At 39.0% G+C, this 19,823-nt stretch overlaps 1 protein-coding gene across 1 annotated transcript in view; it reads right to left on the bottom strand.

Annotated features, from left to right (window-relative positions):
• The window catches only part of GALNTL6 (polypeptide N-acetylgalactosaminyltransferase like 6), a 533,789-nt gene that overhangs the window by 46,618 nt on the left and 467,348 nt on the right, over window positions 1–19,823 (bottom strand). The window contains exon 9 of the mRNA XM_007950340.2: window positions 11,430–11,546. Within this exon, the coding sequence (XP_007948531.2) occupies window positions 11,430–11,546 (117 nt within the window). The remainder of the gene's footprint in view (window positions 1–11,429; window positions 11,547–19,823) is intronic.

Genomic DNA, 19,823 nt, shown 5'->3' with positions numbered 1-19,823 from the left:
AATTTTGATCCAATCAGAGTGGTAGACAGTGGTAACCAGGCACCATCTAGTTCTCCTGGTCTCAATGTCCTGTACAGTGAGATATCCATGGTCCACTTGTCCCTTGGACTAATCGTTCCCTTGCAGTTTTGATTTTCTTCACTTTTTTTTGCTCTGGATGAGGAGAGATCAATCCTTGCACCTTAGATGGTTGCTTGCAAGCTGTTGAGAACCTAGCCACAACTCATCAAAGCAGTATGTAGAATAATATTTTTGTGTATAATGCTATACCAGTTGAGCTTGATTTCCCCCATGACCATGCTCCCAAGCTGCAGGCCTAATGACTCACTTCCTCAAGGTGTTTTGCTTTGCTAAGAAGTTATCATCATAATTTTGTCCTTTGTTAGCTCTATTATATACAAAACTAAAAAACAAAAACAAAGCAAACAAACAAAAAAAACCCAAACTCACTGCCATCAAGTTGTTTCCTACTCATAGCGATGCTCATTGGATTTCTGATGCTGTAAATCTTTATGAAAGTTGATCACCCCATCTTCCTTCTGTGGAATGGATGATGGATTTGAACTGCTGACCTGCTGGTTAGCAGTCAAGTGCCTTAGTCAGTACACAACCAGAGCTCCTTTTATTATATATATATAAGAAATTTTTATAGCACATACAAATAGGTATGTAGAAATATCATGAGTATATTCCCTTTTGCCTACCCATCCCAGATCATCTTTTCTGTCTACTTACATGTCCACCTGTAGATTAATGTTTGTTATTATTGATAATGCAGTATTTTGTATGTAAAAATATTTACCTTTGTTGTCTGTACCTCTTGTGCACCTCTACGTGCCTTCCTTTTCCTTAGTGATATTGTGCTGGTCACATGAGCCCATTGTTGTAGCCACTATATCAATCCTTTTTGCTATAATGCCTTTTGCTATAATGCCTTTCCAGTCACCCAAATCAATACGTGTCTGTTACCTAGCTGTTACCTAGCAGTTTTCCTCCTATCCCCTTCCATCCCTGGTAACCAACAAGGAAAGTTTTCTTCTATGTGTAAACTTTTCCTTGACTTTTTATAATAGTGGACTCACAATATTTGTCCTTTTGTTATTGACTTACTTCATTCAGCATAATGCCCTCCAAGTTCATCCATGTTATGAAGTGTTTCACAGATTCTTCATTACTCTTTAATGTTGCATAGTATTCCAGGAGCTCTGGTAGCATGGTGCCTAAAGCACTTGATGGTTAACAAGAAGGCTGGTGGTTCAAACCCATCAGCCACTCTTTGAAAGGTTGGGCAATCTACTTCCGTAATGATACTGCCTCAGAAACCCAAGGAGGGGTTGCTATGAGTCGGGTCCGACTTGATGGCACATAACAACAACAGTATTCCATTGTGTGTATGAACCATAATTTGGTTACCCATTCACCCATTGATGAGCACTTAGACTGTTTCCATCTCTTTGCTATTGTGAATAGTTTTGCAATGAAAATAGGTGTACATATATCTGTTTGTGTCATGGCTCTTATTTCTGTAGAATATATACCTTGTAGTGAGATTGCTAGACCATATGCTATTTCTATTTCCAGCTTTTTTAAGGAAGCATCATACCATTTTCCACAGTGTTTGCAACATTTTACAGTCCCATTGGCAATGTATAGGGTTTCAGCCTCTCCATACCCTCACCAGCATTTGTTGTTTCTATCTCATTGAACTTTGTTATTAAGAAAAGCATTTTTTTGAGTTGTTTGAACTTGACCACTATTTGGGGGTGCAGTGTAAGAAGTCTTCAGATATGTGGGAAAATGGACTGGATGATCCCTATGATTCTTTTCCCAATTCTGGCATTTCAGCAAGATTGTATAATTCTCCTAATAGAATTAAAGACAGGCCTGGCTGTGTGAAGCCATGCTGGAAATTGCAAAATAAAGACAAGCTATCAAGGAGAACCTGTTGATATAAAAGCAGGATACTGCTGAGTTGTATCAAGATAACACAGTGAGCAGTGATCAGATCCTCAGTATATGTAGTTTTTAGGTCCTAATCAGGGAAAAAAAAAATGTAGAGAACCAGGCAAAATTCCAGGGATAGCTAGCAAAAGAAATTAAGTGGGGAGGAAACTGGAAAGATGGTTAAATTGTTTGAAGAAAATAAGAATAAAATGATCTAAATCAAACATATGAAAAATGATAGTATGAGCAATGGGAAGTGACTATATTCAGTTTCCCTAGAAGACAGAATAAAAGAGAATGCTTTAAATAGAAGGACCAGGGGTTGTAGGTTAGTCACTTGAAATAGATTCATGAAGAGGAATTGTGTAGTCTCTTTTCCTAGAGGTTTTTAATATGATTAGGCACTGATACATTTTTAGATTCATTTGAATCTTGGCTACGGGAATGACTTTTCAATCAGAACTCTATTCCTTTGGCTTGTGAAACACTGTGCTCCTCTATCAGACAATCTACTTCCGTAGAGATCCCGCCTTGGAAACCCAAGGAGGGGACGCTATGAGTCAAATGGACTTGATGGCAGTGAGTTTTTTTTTTTTTTTTTTTTTTGATATCCCCTCTTTTGTCATCTTTTCAACATAGGTGTTGTGTAGAGTTCTTTCTCGAACCTATTTTGGCACATGCCACCTTCCATGCTTGGTCTTATATATTATCAGTTCAACTCTCACCAATATGTTGCTAACTCATCATCCGTGTCATATCCAACTCCTTGTGATATTTCCCAACTGAATGCCCCATACCAAAACCAAACTCACTGCCACTGAGTCAATCCTGACTCATAGCAACCTCTCCTTGGGTTTCCAAGGTGGTATCACTATGGAAATAGATTGCCCAACCTTCCTTCTGAGGAATGGCTGGTGAGTTTGAACTGCCAGTCTCCTGGTTAGCAGTCAAATTCCTTAGCCACTACGCCACCAAAGCTTTTGAATGTCCCATAGACACCTCAAATTTAATATACCCGAAATGCAGTAAATCAGCAAATTGGCTGCAAAAGACCACGTTCAAGTGCTAAAGAGTAAAAGGACTAAGGTGTGGACTAAGGTGTGCCTGACACAAGCCATGGTATTTTCAATCACCTCATATACATGTGAGAGCTGGGCAACGAATAGGCAAGACCAAAGAAGAGTTGATGCTTTTGAATTGTGGTGCTGGCGAACAATGCTGAAAGTACCATCGACTGCTAAAAGAATTAACAAATCTCTCCTGGAAGAAGTGCAGCAGGAATGCTCCTTAGAAGTGAGAATGGCCAGACTTCATCTCACCTACTTTGTCATGTTGTCAGAAGGAACCATTCCCTGGAGAAGGATATCATGGTTGGTAAAGTGGAGGGTCAAAGAAAGAAGGCAAGGTCCTCAACAAGATGGATTGACACAGTGGCTACAATGATGAGCTCAGGTACAGCAAGAATCACGGAGCTGGCACAGAACTGGGCAGTGTTTCGTTCTGCTGTGCATAGGGTCACTATGAGTTATAGATGACTCAACGTCATGTAACAACAACAATGACAATAACAGTTATTTAGTTATTTTCTTCTCTTTTAAGCTTATTTTTACTCCTGTGTTTTCTGTCTTGTTGTTGCCATAGAGTTGATTCTGACTCATTGTGACTACATGTGTGCTCTTGAAAGCAGAAAGCCATGCCTTTCTTCTGAGGGGCCGCTGGGTAATTTTGAAGTGCCAACCTCTCTGCAGGAGTCTAGCACTTAACCATTTACACCACTCAGGGAGACCTCTTTTCTGTTTTAGTTGGAGGTAATAACATTTGACTTGACAACCTGGGAGGCCTTCTTTTTTAACTTCCTTGTCTTTCTCACCCTCTTCATTGAATTATCAAGTCTTGCCATTTTTGCCTTTTAAATATTTCTTCCTGTTTATCACCACTATCATGCATAGCTCAACATATCTTATTTAGACTACTGTAATGTCCTCCTAACTGATTTCTTTCCCACCTTCTTTTGTGATTTCCTCATATCTGTCCTCCTCTGCTTTCAGAGCAGTCTGTTTGAAATGCGTATTTGACCATGTTACCCCTTAATCTAAAATTCCACAATATCTTCATAACTCTTAGAGAATAATGTTTAAATTCCTGAACACATCATAAATAACTTTTTGCAACTTGGTTGTTCACTTTTTCTCCAACCACATCATGTTTCTTTTAGTTTATGTTCCAGCAACACCAAAGTGCTTGTGGTTTCTTGTACAATTCAGGCTATATTGTCTCTCTGTGACTTTGTTCATGAGAATTCCTCTGCCTGGAAGGCCACATACACCTGCCAAATTAGTTAATGTTCTTTACATTACATCCATTCTTTACAATTCAGTTCAGGTACCAACTCAAGCAAAACTTTGAACTCTTTGTTTCTTTCCATCTCTTACTTTATTTCATTATTATTACCCATTGATGTTTCTGTATCTCTCATTTAATGATGAGATACTTAAGGGGGAGAGATTGTGTCTTTCATTTGTGTTTCCAGCCCACAGAACAAATCATGACATGTAGTAGGTGGTCAATAAAGTTTCTATTGAATAAATGAAAACTTGCACTCATTATATTAACAGAAAGTATGTGATATAACAGTCAAGATAAATGGATTAGTCTTTTTGGTCTCTCAGATGAACTGTATCATTTATATCTAATTATAATTATTATCTTTTGAACTTTCAATTTCAATGATTCTAGACTCAGGTACCTATTTATTATTGAGGTGGAAATTTCCTGGAATGTAGATCTGCCATTTCCATTGATTCAGTCTTTATTTTATTTGGGTATCACATGTCCCTGACACTATAGCAGTACAGATAATGCTGGAAGATGTAATCTTGATTGATTTCTCCATTTCTCTCTCTCTCTCTCTATTAATTTGGTTATACACTTAGAAGGCCAGAGCTGCAACAGCCTGTTATCTTGAAACCAATTGCTTTCAAGTTGATTTTGACTCATGGAGACCCCATGTGTGTCAGAGTAGGACAGTATTCTATTAGGGTTTTCAGTGGCTGCTTTTTTGGGATTAGATCATTAAGCCTTTCTTCCAAGGAGCCTCTGGGAAAACTCAAACCTTTAACCTTTTAGTTTGCACCACCCAGGGACTTCTTATCTAGCACAAAAATTCATTGCTATTGAGTCGAAAATTCATTGCTATTGAGTCGATTCCAACTCACAGTGATCCCCACTGGTTCTCTTACAGAAGTAGATTGTCTCATCTTCGTCTTGTGGAGCCACTGGTGGATTTGAACCACCAACCATCTGGTTAGCAGCCAAATAAATGCCTTACCCACTATGCCACCAGAGCTCCTTCTTACCTAGCATAGTCCCCTCTTATTAACATGTTGTTGTTGTTATGTGCCATTGAGTTGGACCTGACTCATAGCTACCCCTCCTTGGGTTTCTGAGGCCGTATCCCTATGGAAGTAGATTGCCAAACCTTCCTTCTGAGGAGTGGCTGGTGGGTTTGAACCTCCTGTCTTCTGGTTAGCAGTCAAGTGCCAACATAGCTGGGGTAAATCATGGCTACAGAGTCTAAATTGTTTGCCACTGCCACAGCAGCAGAATCCCAGTAAACAAAGGCAAATTAGTCTCTTGGACAGATTTATTCATCTATCATAACGATATCTCAGGACTTGCTTAGTGACTTTTAGTTCTTGTTTCTAGGTTTGTTATAGTGTAACGATCATTCATTCTTACATTTGTGGACTGGTGGTTAGCCTGTAATCTTCACAGTGTTTCTTCTTCTTACCTGGTGGTCATTTTCTTGCATCCCAAGTGATATGTGTTCACTTTATATCAATTGTTTTATTCTTTTGTGCCTATCATTAACTAAAAATTTTCTGTCTTATGCCTTTGCGATGCATTTGCTTGCTATTTATCTTATCCTAATGGCCATGTCAAACCAATCAGCCATGTGCCTTTCATTAATTATGCATGTTTTCCTGTGTGCAATCTCCTGTCAAAGTGAAAATAAGCTGATGTTATGAAGGATTTTCACTGTTGACAATGAGTAATGTTATTGTGATATTCGTAGTTTGTCTATCACCCTGGGGCTGTTCCTTATTGATGAAAGTATTTAGATTTCATTCAGGTTCCCTATACAGTAACCTCCCATTTTTTTCAATGTTGAATCCCTCTGTTTTAAAGTAAATATTTGTTAATTTAATCACTTTCTTTCTTTGAGTGATACTTTTAAATATAGTTCCAGAATGACATATATAACTCATTTTTCTTTGCTTAAATATTAATGTGATATGAGCAATGCTGCCTGGGTCTGTGTTGTATTAATAAGCTCAATAGGCTTGATATTGCAAATACATTTATTATCTTGATCTTGCTACGGTACTCGGGAAGACTGAACATATTTTCTCTCTCTGGGTAGTTAATTTTTTTTCATTGTTATGTGGATTGCAAATATCTGAGATATTGCATGTTCCACCTTGCAATTTATATCCTTAGTATGCTCTATCTTGATAGTGACACTATTTCTCCCAGAATTTGTCCTTTCACCATGTGCATCGGCTTGCTTCCATCTCTGTTTGCTTTTCTCTTCCCCAGGTTTCGGAAAGGGAGCGAGCATTTGGCTGCTTCCTCAGCAGGATGACAGCCTGCTGCAAAGCTTCCTCCCCAGCGTGAGATCAGAGCCTGCCGCTGGGCCTGCAAAATGCGAATAGCCAAACTAGGCCAAGGATGACTCCTCCGCCTCCGCTCCCTCAGACTCTTACTGGGAGTTTCAGAGTATTCTTTCCAGACCTTAGAGCCTTATTAGGATCTATTTTTATTTTTCTTTCTTAGTCCCTAAAGGAAACTGAGAGCCAGCATATTCTGCTACATTGGTATCAAAGAACTAAACAGATCACAGAAGCCAGATTCGTCATCACTATTGCTCTGTAGCAAAAGGCCTTTTCTTAAGAAGGTGCTGCAATAAACTTTCCTTCATTTCCCATGTAACATTTTTTGTTTACTTATTTGTATTTTATTTTGCCATTCTGGGGGGAGAAAATACAATTTCAACTATAATAAATGTCCCTTTTTATTATTTTCTAATTTTTATTTTTTGGTGCTATTGAATTAGAAAAAAGATTCTCATAATTTTTCTCTTCCAATACACTTCTTTTCTTATTCAGAAATTTTAATTCAAATGTATAAGAATAAGTTCTAATTCTTAAAAGTCATTGAGTAATATATTGAGTAAAGCCTCCAGTTAATTACTGGAAAATGAAGCAGTATGTACTATTTCAGTCACCAAGTCGATATGTGAAAAAATATGTTTCAAGTATGATTCATTTTCCACTTTCCGTCAACCTGGTTTAATCTCCCTGTAGCTCTGTTTTTAGCTCTCTAGAGGCTGGAAATTTTCTTGTTAAAAAGCTCTATTAACTGGTCTTTTTTGCTGCTACTATATAGTTTTCTGCTTGTCTAGTGCTGCTCTCTGGTGACTATTTCTTGAATTGCATACCATAGACTTGCCACTTAATCTGGAAAACAAAACAAAACCAAACCAGAACAAAACTGAACCAATAATGTGTAAAATGTATACAATATAGATGGCTTTGTTTATGTTTATTGTGCCCCCTGTAAATAAAACCTCCAAGGCAGAACAGATTTCTTTGTGCAAAGTTATTGGGGATAGAAATATTAAAGCTAAGGGAGGATTCAGGCATACATACTTGGTATCAACCAGCTTGCTAGGCAGGCTTGCTGGTAGGACTAAACAAAACTGGTGCAGGTATGGGAGGGATTTAAGACAACAGGTGGAGACTTTCCTATAGTGTGTTCTTTTTTTTAAAAAAATATATTATTATTATTATTTTCTCTAGATATCAATCTCACTGATAGGCCTATTTCTTGCTCCCAAGCTAAAGTCAGAAATTGCTTCTGTGGAAGTAGAAGCCCAAAACTATTTCCCAGATCCGTGCTAACACTCCAGTGGTGCTTGTAGAAAGAGAAAGGAAGGGGAGAGCATGTGAACTGTCACTGATATTTGATTCCCATCAGTAAATCCTGGAGCAACAGAGCTCTACATTCTGATAGTATTTGGCATCTTTGCTGGGAATGGGTAAATGGAACCAGTCACGGACAGCTGCCTTGGACCTGATTTCTAATTTGGTATTGTTGTTGTTGTTAGGTACTGTTGAGTCGAACCCGACTCATAGTGACCCCTCCTTGGTATTTAGTATACAGTTATTTTGTGGGTGTGGGTGAGAAAGCAGAAAGCAAAGTACATTTACTGCACACTTACTACATGTGCAAGATGATCTTATTTCATAAACATTGTGATGGATTGAATTGTCCCTCCAAAAGATATGTTGAAATTCTAACCCTTGGTACCTGTGCATGTAACCTTGTCTGGAAATAGGGTCTTTGAAAATGTTATTTGTTAAGTTAGCATGAGGTTATACTGGCATAAAGGAACCCCAGTGGTACTTGTTTAAGAAGAGTTCATCTGTTAACCAATAGGTCAGCAGGTCAGATCTACCAGTGGCTCTGTGGGAGAAAAGACCTGGCTATCTGCTCCCATAAGGATTATAACCTAGGAAACTCTTTGGGGTAGTTCTACTCTGACCTATAGGGTTGCTATGACTTGAAGATACACAACAACAACAACAACAACAATATTGTAGTAGAGTGGATCCTAATCCTCTGTGGTTTATTCAAAAGAGGAGAGGAGACACAGACAGAGGGATAGCCATGTAAGGCTTCATCTACAAGCCAAGGAATGCCTGGGGCTACTTGAAGCTGAGAGTGACAAGGAGGGATCTTCTTCTAGAAACTTCAGAGAAAGCATGGTCCAGCCAACATGTTGATTTGGATTACTAGCCTCCAGAACCACGAGATTATATATTTCTGTTCATATAAGCCACCAAGTTTGTGTTATGGCAGCCCTAGGTAACTAATACAGACATCATCTCATCTGTTCTCATGACAACCCTGTTTGTGAGGTGGATATTTTTGTCTTTATCTAAAGATGGAGGAACTCTGGCCTAGAAAGATTGAGCAATTTTACAAGATCATACAGCTTAAAATGAGCACTTAACTGTGCTCATGAAGAGCCTGTACATAGACCAAGAGGCCGTCCTTCAAACAGAACAAGGGAATACTGCATAGTTTAAAAATCAGGAAGGATGTGCATTGGGGTTATAGCCTTTCACCATACTTACTCAATCTGTATGCTAAGCAAATAACTGTAGAAGATGGACTATAGAGAGAAGAATGCAACATCAGGACTGGAGGAAGATTCATTAAGATATGCACATAACACAACCTTGCTTGCTAAAAGTGAAGAAGACTTGAAGTATTTACTGATGGAGATCAAAGATTACAGTCTTCAGTATGGATTATATCTCAACATAAAGAAAACAAAAGTCCTCACAATTGGACCAATAAGCAACATCATGATAAATGGAGAAAAGATTGAAGTTGTCAGGGATTTCATATTACTTGGATCTACAACCAACAATCATGGAAGCAGTAGTCAAGAAATCAGACATCGTACTGCACTGGGAAAATCTGATGCAAGGGACCTCTTTAAAGTGTTAATGAGCAAAGATGTCACTTTGAAAACCAAGGTGTGCCTAACCCAAACCATAGTGTTTTCAGTAGCCTCATATGTGTGTGAAAGTTGGACAGTGAATAAGGAAGACTGAAGGAGAATTGATTTGAATCATTGAATTGTGGTGTTGAGAAAGAAGACAGAAAATACCAAGGACAACCAGAAAAATGAACAAATCTGTCTCGGAACAAGTGCAGCCGGAAAGCTCCTTAGCAGTGAGAATGGTCAGAATTCCTCTCACGTACTTTGGTCAGAAAGGAACAGTGCCTGGAGAAGGATATCATGCTTGGTAAAGTAGAGGGTCAGAAAAAGGAGAAGACTCTCAACGAGATGGATCGACACGGTGGCTGCAACTATTAGCTCAAGCACGCAAGGATTTTGAGGGTGGTATAGGGCCAGGCAGTGTTTCTTTCTGTTGTACAAAGAGTGGCCAAGAGTCTGAGCTGCCTCAACAGCACCTAACAACAACAAGAAAAACAACAACACACAGCTTACAATGGTCAGCCCCAACACAAAATCTAGGTTGGCCTGATTGTAAAGCCCATGCTCCTCTAGAACACCATGAGGCTGTGGGATAAGAGTATATGCATCAGATCAATGGTTAGGGAAGGTGCAGTATTTAGTTGGCTCAATGACTGATTAAATTACTTTTGGACTGTGCTTTGGACTTGGTCTATTGGCTGTTTTCCTAACATCATGCTACTCCTAACATCATGCATTGCAGGGTAGAGTTGGAGTGGGAGGAACAGTGAGTGGGGAGAGGGAAGTATCAACCTACTGAATCTTAGAGCATCTGAACAACTCTTTCATATCCTAGGTGAGACACAATGGGTCTTTACTAGTTTAAAATATTTTTAATTGCTATACTGAAAAAGATGGGTGCTTAAGGAATATAGTTGTAGGAAAGAAGTCATTCTTTACTGGAAATTGCTTGTTTACTCTCTGATTTGTGTAAGAGAAGTATTATGGACAATTCTGGGAAACAGAAAACACAGGCAGGACATACTATTCTGAATTTGGGATTTATTCTTATGCAGAGGGAGCTAGGGGAATAGCATAGAGAAGCTTTAGTTGTAGCTTTACAATTTCATTCCTTTAAAAAGAAGTTGGCAATAGCTGTTGATATACTTCTTTTTAAATCTGTGTCCTGAGTACACCAAAGTCTGTTACAATATTTTTTCTGCATGAAATATTTCATAATTTAAATTGTAACATGGAAAAGTAGCAGACACAATTTTCCTCACTATCTTTTTTTTTTTTTTTTTCACCACAGTGTAAGGAAAGCCCCTATCAAGGACTGTGAACCTTCAAAATGAGATAGAAAGTATATCCTCTTAATAAACTGAGCCATAATCTTAAAGTATACCATGAAGTCAGTGTTGAGGTTTTGTTGCCTCGAAGTTGCTCTTCAGTGTAATATTAAAAACTACAACAATAGCAGCAAGAAGTGTATATAAAATATTCCTTTAAAAATACAGCCAGAGGGGAAAATAGGATTAGATAAAGTTCTAAAAACTTATAGGGCAACAAAGAGTCTTTCTTTAAATTCATTGAATATGTTTGGATGAGTTGCTAACACCTTGAAGGCTTTTCATGTTTTGAAAGCTGTCACTCTTGGAAAGGAAATAATGCTAGGACCATGTTCTGTATGTCTACCATACTTTCTACTATTTGAAGCATGTTTTTATACATTATTTCAATTGATTATACAACTCCTTATGACAAGAAACAGAAACAGAGAAGTTAAGCAATTCACTTAACTACAGAGTTGGTTAGTGACAGAACTAGGCTCTCACCCCAGTCTTCGGATGCCTCATCTAGGGATTTGTTCTCATTGTATCCCTCCATCCCCGCCTCTGCCCACCTCCAAGACTTAGTGAAACTGACATACCTGTTCATGAGACCACGTCCTTTCAGAACCATCCTTGACACAGGTGTCCAGCCTCAGCTCTGTTCCCATAGCTCCGTGCTTGCTGTCCACACAGAGATTTGCTGCCACATTTCGAATCTGTGGAAAGAAGAAAAATGTTGAGTGTGGGATTGCTTTTTCTTTTTGTACTTCAAGCTCTGGTATCAACTAGGTAATAAATACTTTTTTCACATGACTATTGAATAATGGGGAGCTCTGGTAGTGTAGTGCCTAAGGCACTTGACTGCTAACCAGAAGACTGGTGGTTCAAACCCACCAGCCACTCCTTGGAAGGAAGTTTGGGCAATCTACTTCCATAGTGATACTGCCTCAGAAACCCAAGGAGGGGTCGCTATAAGTTGGGTCCCACTTGACAGCACATAACAACAACAACAACATTGAATGATGTATTAAACTTGTATGCAACTTACAGAGAAGAAGCAGGGATTTAAATATAACATGATCTAGTCCACCACCAGGAGCTCTGGTGATGTAGTGCCTAAGGCATTTGACTGCTAACCAGAAGGCTGGCGGTTCAAACCCACCAGCCACACCTTCGAAGGAAGGTTGGGCAATCTACTTCCGTAGTGATACCACCTTGGAAACCCAAGGAGGGGTCACTATGAGTCAGATATGACTCAATGGCAGTGTGTTTGGTTTTGGTTTAGTCCACGACCTACCTGTCTGTTGTTTGTTGGACTGTGGTAGCTTATGTGCTGCTATTATACTTGAAGCTATTTCAAATACCAGCAGGGTTACTCATGATGGACGAGTTTCAGTGGCACTTCTAGACTAAGATAGACTAGAAAGAAAGGCCTGGAAACCTTACTCCCCAAAATTGGCCAATGTAAACCTCATGGATCACAGCAGAACAATGTCTGATATAATGCTGGAAAGTGAAAAATATCAACAAACATGTAAATGACACAGGACTGGGAAGTATTTTGTATTGTTACACATAATGTTGCCATAGGAGCTCTGGTAGCATAGTGCCTAAGGCACTTGACTGCTAACCAGAATGCTGGTGGTCCAAACCCACCAGCCACTCCTCGGAAGGAAGGTTGGGCAATCTACTTCCATAGTGACACTGCCTTGGCAATCCACGAAGGGGTCGCTATGAGTCGGGGCCGACTCGATGGCACATAACAACAACAATAACAAGGTCACCATGAGTTGGAGTTGACTCATAGCAACTAACAACAATGTAACAAGCCTACATGTAAAAGAATATGAGATGGTTAAGTAGCAGAACTACAATTGGCTGTGGCAAAGGAATGTGTGAAGATGCAACACAGAGAATGGCAAAGAGTTCATGATTTCTGAAAAAAGGGAGATTTTTCTTTTTTGGACAGTTACCTGGAATCTGTTATCTTCCTGCTTCAAAGTATCTTCTACTATTATTACTTTAGCTGGGAGAGAAATTCAGTAAGAGGCAGGTAATACAGGTGAAGTATGTGATGATAGGGTGAATCACTTAGCATTGCATAGCTCTGTGTAGGACAGGGTGACCTTATATTCCTGTTTGCCAGGGAACATCTTGGTTTACACCTGGGTTCCTGCTTTAGCATTTCTTGTGGATAAATTAAATGCCACTCTAGAGCAGTAGCAAAATAGGAAAAACAGTGTAATTGACATAATACTATACTGCCCAAAGATTCTCTTCTTAGAGCTTGAACTTTGAAAATTACAGAGAGAGAAAATGCCTGGTAATTCTCTACAGTTATTACATTAGCCTTTATACAAGGTTCTGAACAGTTAGGATAGGAAATGGATGGACTATAAAAATGATCAACAGCAGAGACCACACCAGAAGCAAGGTAGGGACAGATATGTTTCCCTCTGTAAACAGTTAAGTAAAGAGTTCACCAATTCTCCTGTTAGTGTCAGAATCACACCATGTAACAGAGTTGAATATTCTTTGTAGTTTTGTTACTTAGATGTGTATGCTTAGGAGGTGTTTAGTAATCTATTATCCCAATTAGTTCTTTTTATGACTTTATATAGTCCTAGATTATAACACAGGTAGTCCTTGACTCATGAATTACTCAGTGCACTAACTGTACTTTAAACCATATCTATGTATAATCGGTACATCTGTTGTTAGTAATATGCTCTACATACAATGTTGCAGTACATAATTTACTGTTGTCATTCTCAGATGTTCACTTGCAGATGTTCAATGTTATGATTTACTGATCAAAACACTGTTGTATGTCTATAACCTGATCTAAAATGAATAGCAATGTCCCACTCTAAAGACACAGGACAATTTAACTGTGTACATGGCTGATAGCCATTACAACTCCAACTTCATTGCTATGACACTGACGCTAAGAATTAAATATTAAATCTATAAAGATACTGATAATAGAAGCCAATAATAATGAAAACTAAGAAAAAGGCATACAACTTACATCAGAACGAATTTACAATGGAGTTTTTGGAATGGGACCCTGTAGTAAGTCAGAGACTACCTGGAATCTCTGTAGGTATTGTTAAGAATAGAAAAAAGAATAGCATGAATCCAACTGACAATTTTAGTCAAGGTTCTTTTGCCTGGAATGAGTAGATAAGGTGAGGCACACCTCCCTATCAGAAGGATGTCTGAACTGGCCCTAGTCCCATTGGGATGGGGCAATGACACAAAGAGAAGGTTATCATGAAATATACCAGGTTTATGAGTCCCTGGGTAGTGCAAATGGTTAATACTCTCTGTTTCTAGCCAAAATGTTGGTGGTTTCAGCCCAAGGAAAGGCCTGGGAATCTACTTCTGAAAAAGAGGCATCAAAACTCATATGGAGCTTAGTTCTACACTAACACACATAGAGAGTTGCCACTAGTTGAAGTCAACTCAAAGGCAACTGGTTCTGCATCATGAAGGGACTGGATGATGCTGGGATGGGGGTGGTAGTGGTGGAGGGAGCTATTTCATAGTTCATCTACTTTAGGGATCAACCGAAAAATAAAAAAACAAACTCACTGCTATCCAATTGATTACAACTCCTAGCAACCCCCTTTGGATTTCCAAGGTGGTAAATCTTTACAGAAGCAGATTACCCAGTCTTCCTTCTGCGGAGTGGCTGGTGGGTTTGAACCTCCAACCTCCTGGTTGGCAGTCAAATGCCTTAGGCATTATGCCACCAGAGCTCCTTTAGGGATAGCAGTTGATATAATGTCATCCAGCACAGAATCAATAGGGTGGGTACCAGTTCTGTTTGGGAATTTGGCAACAGGTTGAGATCATCTCTACTGCTGGATCTCTACTTTCAGGAGCTCTGTCTCTGATGATAGGAGAACGTGGAATGATATAGGATATAAAGGAATAGTTCTTAACCTGAGTGGCCTATAGACATCTCTGCAAATCCAAGGAAAGCTGGGGGCACTCTTTCAAAAGCAAACAAACAAACAAACAAAACCATGAATGAATACATACAAGCAGCTTTATATACATTTGCCTGGAATCTATACATTCCAGCCTGGAAACTTGAATTAGGGTATATGTTTGCCTCTCATCTCTTGCAAACCAATTGCATGTCTCCTCTTAGCATCTTGGGATATTCTGGAAAAATTTGGAGTGAACTTGTTTGATGTTGGAGCGCATTCTAAGAAAGATGGCCCTGATTCACTTTTTTGTCTTTTACATTTTCTCCACCTTTCCTGAAACAAAATATCAGAGAAATTTTACTCTGGAATTTGGGAAGACCAGTTTAAAATATGCCTTTTAATGTTCTAAAAAAAAAAAAAAAACAAACCACCTTTTAAGAAATGAATTCCTTGATGTGTAATGCTGTATTTCTGGTGAAATAGAAACAACCTGAAGGCTAAAATTTAGATTTTGGTCTCTGCCTTGAGCCTGGCACACTCTGAAAAGCTTCTATTTGATCTTTTCATCTGAGTCCAGTGTGTTGATCTTCTACAGCTGTCTATATAACCTAAGAGCCATCTGATAGAACTCTGGGTAGGGGTCCCTTTTTGGGCCATTTAACTCACAGACCCACGCTTGTTAAGAGAACAAGTATCGATTTATACCAAAGACATTTTCAGGGCACTCTTGTGCCCTCTACCTGAGTCTAGGAGCTCTCAGCCACATTTAGGGAAGAAAAGAGGGATTATAGGCTTATTGGAGTCTCTGGGTGGTACAAACAGTTAAGGTGCTCATCTGTCAACCGAAAGGTTGGTGGTTAGAGTTCACTCAGAGGCACCTCAGAAGAAAGAGCTGATGACCTACTTCTGAAAAATCAGCCGTTGAAAACTCCATAGAGCACATTTCTACACTGACACACATGAGGTCACCATGAGTTAGAATTGACTTGATGGCAACTGGGTTAGGCCAATGGCCACTCTGGCCACAGAGGGATAAATTTGCCTGCCTCTGTCAGTTGGCCTCAGTGTTCACTCACTGGAGCTCTGCTTTTGGAAAAGGAGGATGTGGGGAAGAAGAGAATATAAACAAACCAAGGACACTGAGTAGCAAATCTGCCAAATCAGCCTTGAATATACACCAAAGCGTGTCAGAGAGCCTCATTTTGTTTTTTAAATGCTCCAAAGGGCTCTGGCAGGATGGAGAATACCATTTTCTAAACTTTTGAATTTTCTAAATTCTCACTCAAATGGCATCTGTGTAGACAATGGGATAAACTGCTTTGGAAGCCAAATTTCAAGTTTCTAAGGCATAATTGTCTACATCTGTGTAAATTTCAGGAAATAGTTGTGCCAGAGGAGATGCTATGAGTTCAATATAGGATAAGGTAGACACCTGGACACAAGATCAATTCCAGGCTACTCTCTCTTGCTTCTTTCCTCTCTTCTCTTTGTTTTCTGGACATACACATATCCTTTCCTCTCGCTCACAAACACAACTGTGTCAAGACAAACAGGTGAATAGATTTCCAAAAGAACTGATACTAATACTTCTACATTGATTTGAATATTGTTTCTAGAAATATAGACAAGAAAAGGTACAAATAATCTGTAATTTTTCAACACAGATTCCGTACCTGTGGCTGAAGGTGAAATAAATCACATACATACTCACACTCCCAATCTAGGGCACAGAATGTTGACTAAATCTATGACAAAATAGATAATTTTCATGCATTTTTTTCCTCTGATGTTCAGTTTCAGGGCTTGGCATCGTTAAAACGTGTTAAGGAATCTTGAGAGACACTAAACAGGATTAGCAAGTGAGGTAGTGCTTTAATAGGCAGTTGGGAAGAAGGAGGAAAACAGGAAAAGGGAACCATTATGTACGACAGGATTACAGAGATAATCTCTTTTGGGCAAGCATTAGAGAAAGGTCTAACAGAGAGACTAAAGGATTTCTTTAGGTATGCAAGAGAAGTCAAACTCAATAGCTAAATTAGCATTATTCCCTGCTCCCATCCACCCAACCACAGGAAGTGTTTCTAAAAGAACTACAAGAATTGGAGAGTGTGGTATAAATGTTAAGAAGGCTAGTTGATGTGGGATAGATAATTCAATTAGTCATTAAATACAAACTGTTCCTTTATCTCATAGTGATTCCATGAACAACAAAATAAAACATTGCCTGATCCTTCACCACCTTCTAAGAGACTTGGTAGTACAGTCATTAAGTGTTCAGCTGCAAACCAAAAAGTCGATGATTTGAACTCACTAGTGGCTCTATTGGTGCCATAGTGCCTAAAGCATTTGACTACTTACCAGAAGGCTGGCAGTTCAAACCCACCAGCCACTCCTTGGAAGGAAGATTGGGCAATTTACTTCCATAGAGATACTGCCTCAGAAACCCAAGGAGGGGTTGCTATGAGTCGCATCTGACTCAGTGGGAGTGAGTTTGGTTTGGTTTAGTGGCTCCATTGGAAAAAGACCTGGTGATCTGCTCCTGCAAAGATTCACAGCCTAGAAAACCCTGTAGGGGGCAGTGCTGCTGTCATATGGGGTCGTCATGAGCTGGAATCATGTGACAGCGCCTAACAACTCACCACCTTCATGATCGTTGGTGTACGCTCAAACCCCTTGTTGTGACCACCGTGTATTTTGTATTGGAGAATGTTCTATTATTATGCATAGAGATTTCAGTGGCTAATTATTGGGAGTAGATGGCTAGGCCTTTCTTCCTTGTCTGTCTTAGTCTAGAATCTCTGCTGAAACCTGTCTACCATGAGTGACCCTGCTGGTATTTGAAATACTGGTGGCATAGATTCTAGTATTATAACGACATGCAAGCTACTACAATACGACAAATTGACAGACAGGTGGTGGATAGAGAGATTATTCTCAGCTTAAATGAGAAAGCATGGTTTGCTGATGTTTCTCTGGTAGCACTGGGGTCTTTTAAGTAAGAAATAGACGTTTTACTATTGATTTGACAAATATGTATTGAGTTCCTGTATGTTCCAGTTACTGTGCTAGATATTGGGCATTCAATTAAAAAGAAAGCACTGGTCTCCTTTCTGAAATTTATGTTCTAGTGAGGAAATTACAGAGAGTATGAGTGGAAGAAAGGCTTAACACTCCCAATATTTCTGACCATGAATTTTCAATAAGGCAAAAGGAATCAAGATACTCTCCTTTTATGGACTGGGTGTGATTATAGAATGTGAATTTATGTGCAGAGCTAGAAATAAAGAAGACACTAATATAATTTAGAGAAGGACCAGAATGGAGACCAAGCAGGCCTGGGTTCTGTCCACTGGTTGAATATGGTTGAATTGAATTTTCTTATAACTTTAGCGTAATGCCTAATGCATTTGACTGCTAACCAGAAGGCTGGCGGTTCAAACCCACCAGCCACTTCCCAGAAGGAAGTTTGGGCAATCTACTTCTGTAGTGATATCGCCTCGGAAACCCAAAGAGGGGTCACTGTGGGTCAAAGCTGACTCGACGGCAGTGGGTTTGGTTTAGGTTTTGGTTATAACTTTAACCATGTAATCCTTTTTACAGCTCCATTTTTCCATTTATAAAAAGTTCACATTTAAGGAGTGCTGCTGAATCAAAGATACTTTGTGACATACTAATGGAGATTCAAAGACTAAGAACAAATGTCTTTTTCTCTCAAGGAGACGACTATCTTATTAAGGAAACATCACTTTGAAAACACCTTGTTAAGAGATTGCAAAATGCTAAGTGAGGACTGAGGAAGAAGTGACCCATTCTGAGCGAGACATCTTGGAACACTTTGTGGAGCTGACAACCTTAACAGGGGCTTTGAAAGATGAGTAGAATTGAATCTAGGGAGCAAAGTGACAGAGCACATCATAGCCTCAAGAATCAGAAATGAAGTCAGATAAAAAGGTCAGACAGTTCAAGGCATATTTTAGGGAATGGTGAATAATTTATTGCAATTCATCATAAGGTTTGTAAGATGAGGAGAATCATGCCTTAAAGGATCATTGTGATGCTTAAACTAATACGTGCAAAGTGTCCATTGTAAGTGTTCAGAAAATGTTAGCTACATATATTTGTGTTTGGAAAGCAAAATAATGTTAAGAACACAGATTCTGGGGGTTGACTATATGGGTTTAGAGTTTGATTTCATAATTTACTGGCTGAGTAACATTAGTCAATTACCTAACTTGTCTTTACCTCAGTTTCCTTTTCTGGAAAATGAAGATAATAATGATATCTCAGAAATTCATTGTGATTATTAAATGAAATTATACATATAAAATGCTTATATTAGTATCTGATCCATATTAAGTGCTTAGTAAATGTTATCTCTTTCTCCACCTTCTTCTTGTCTTCTTCTTGGATGTAGTGAGGAATAAGACTGGGAAGGTAGATTGGGGCCACTTTGAGAAGGGTCTTGAACATCAAGGTAAGGAATTTTTACTTTGATCCATTGACAGAGAATTTGATGTTTTTGAGAAGAAAAACTTGATTTGAGAGTACATTCTAGTGATAATTGGAAAGACAAATGTAGACTTATGCAACTGTAACCATAAAGATTAGTTATAATTATTGATGAGAATCTGAACGATGGAAGTGGTATTGATAGGATATATCCAAGGAACGTATGTGTTCAAAAGAAGAGATGTATTCCAGAGACATTTTTTTCTGATGGGATTTACAGGTCTTGATAACTGTTTGAATGTGGATGATGAAGACGACATGTTGAGTTTCAGGTATCTTTGTGACACCTATGGATAGACATTGAGATGTCTGGAGTTTGTAAGAGAGATAAGGGTAATAAATATAGATTTCAAAATCATCCACTGTGCCAAACATTATTATATTGCCTCCAAATCTACTCTTCTTTGCCTTACTTGTGATACTCGTTGTTATGTGCCGTCAAGTCAGCTCTGACTCATAGTGACCCCTCCTTACAGAAGTAGATTGCCCAACCTTCCTTCCCAGGAGTGGCTGGTGGATTTGAGCTGCCAGCCTTCTGGTTAG

Source organism: Orycteropus afer, unplaced genomic scaffold (genome assembly GCF_000298275.1).
Source record: "Orycteropus afer afer isolate SDZICR_OR568_19922 unplaced genomic scaffold, OryAfe1.0 scaffold00268, whole genome shotgun sequence".
Taxonomy (NCBI): Eukaryota; Metazoa; Chordata; class Mammalia; order Tubulidentata; family Orycteropodidae; genus Orycteropus; species Orycteropus afer.
The sequence above is the reverse complement of the archived record's forward strand: the minus strand, read 5'-3'. Positions and strand labels throughout refer to the sequence as shown.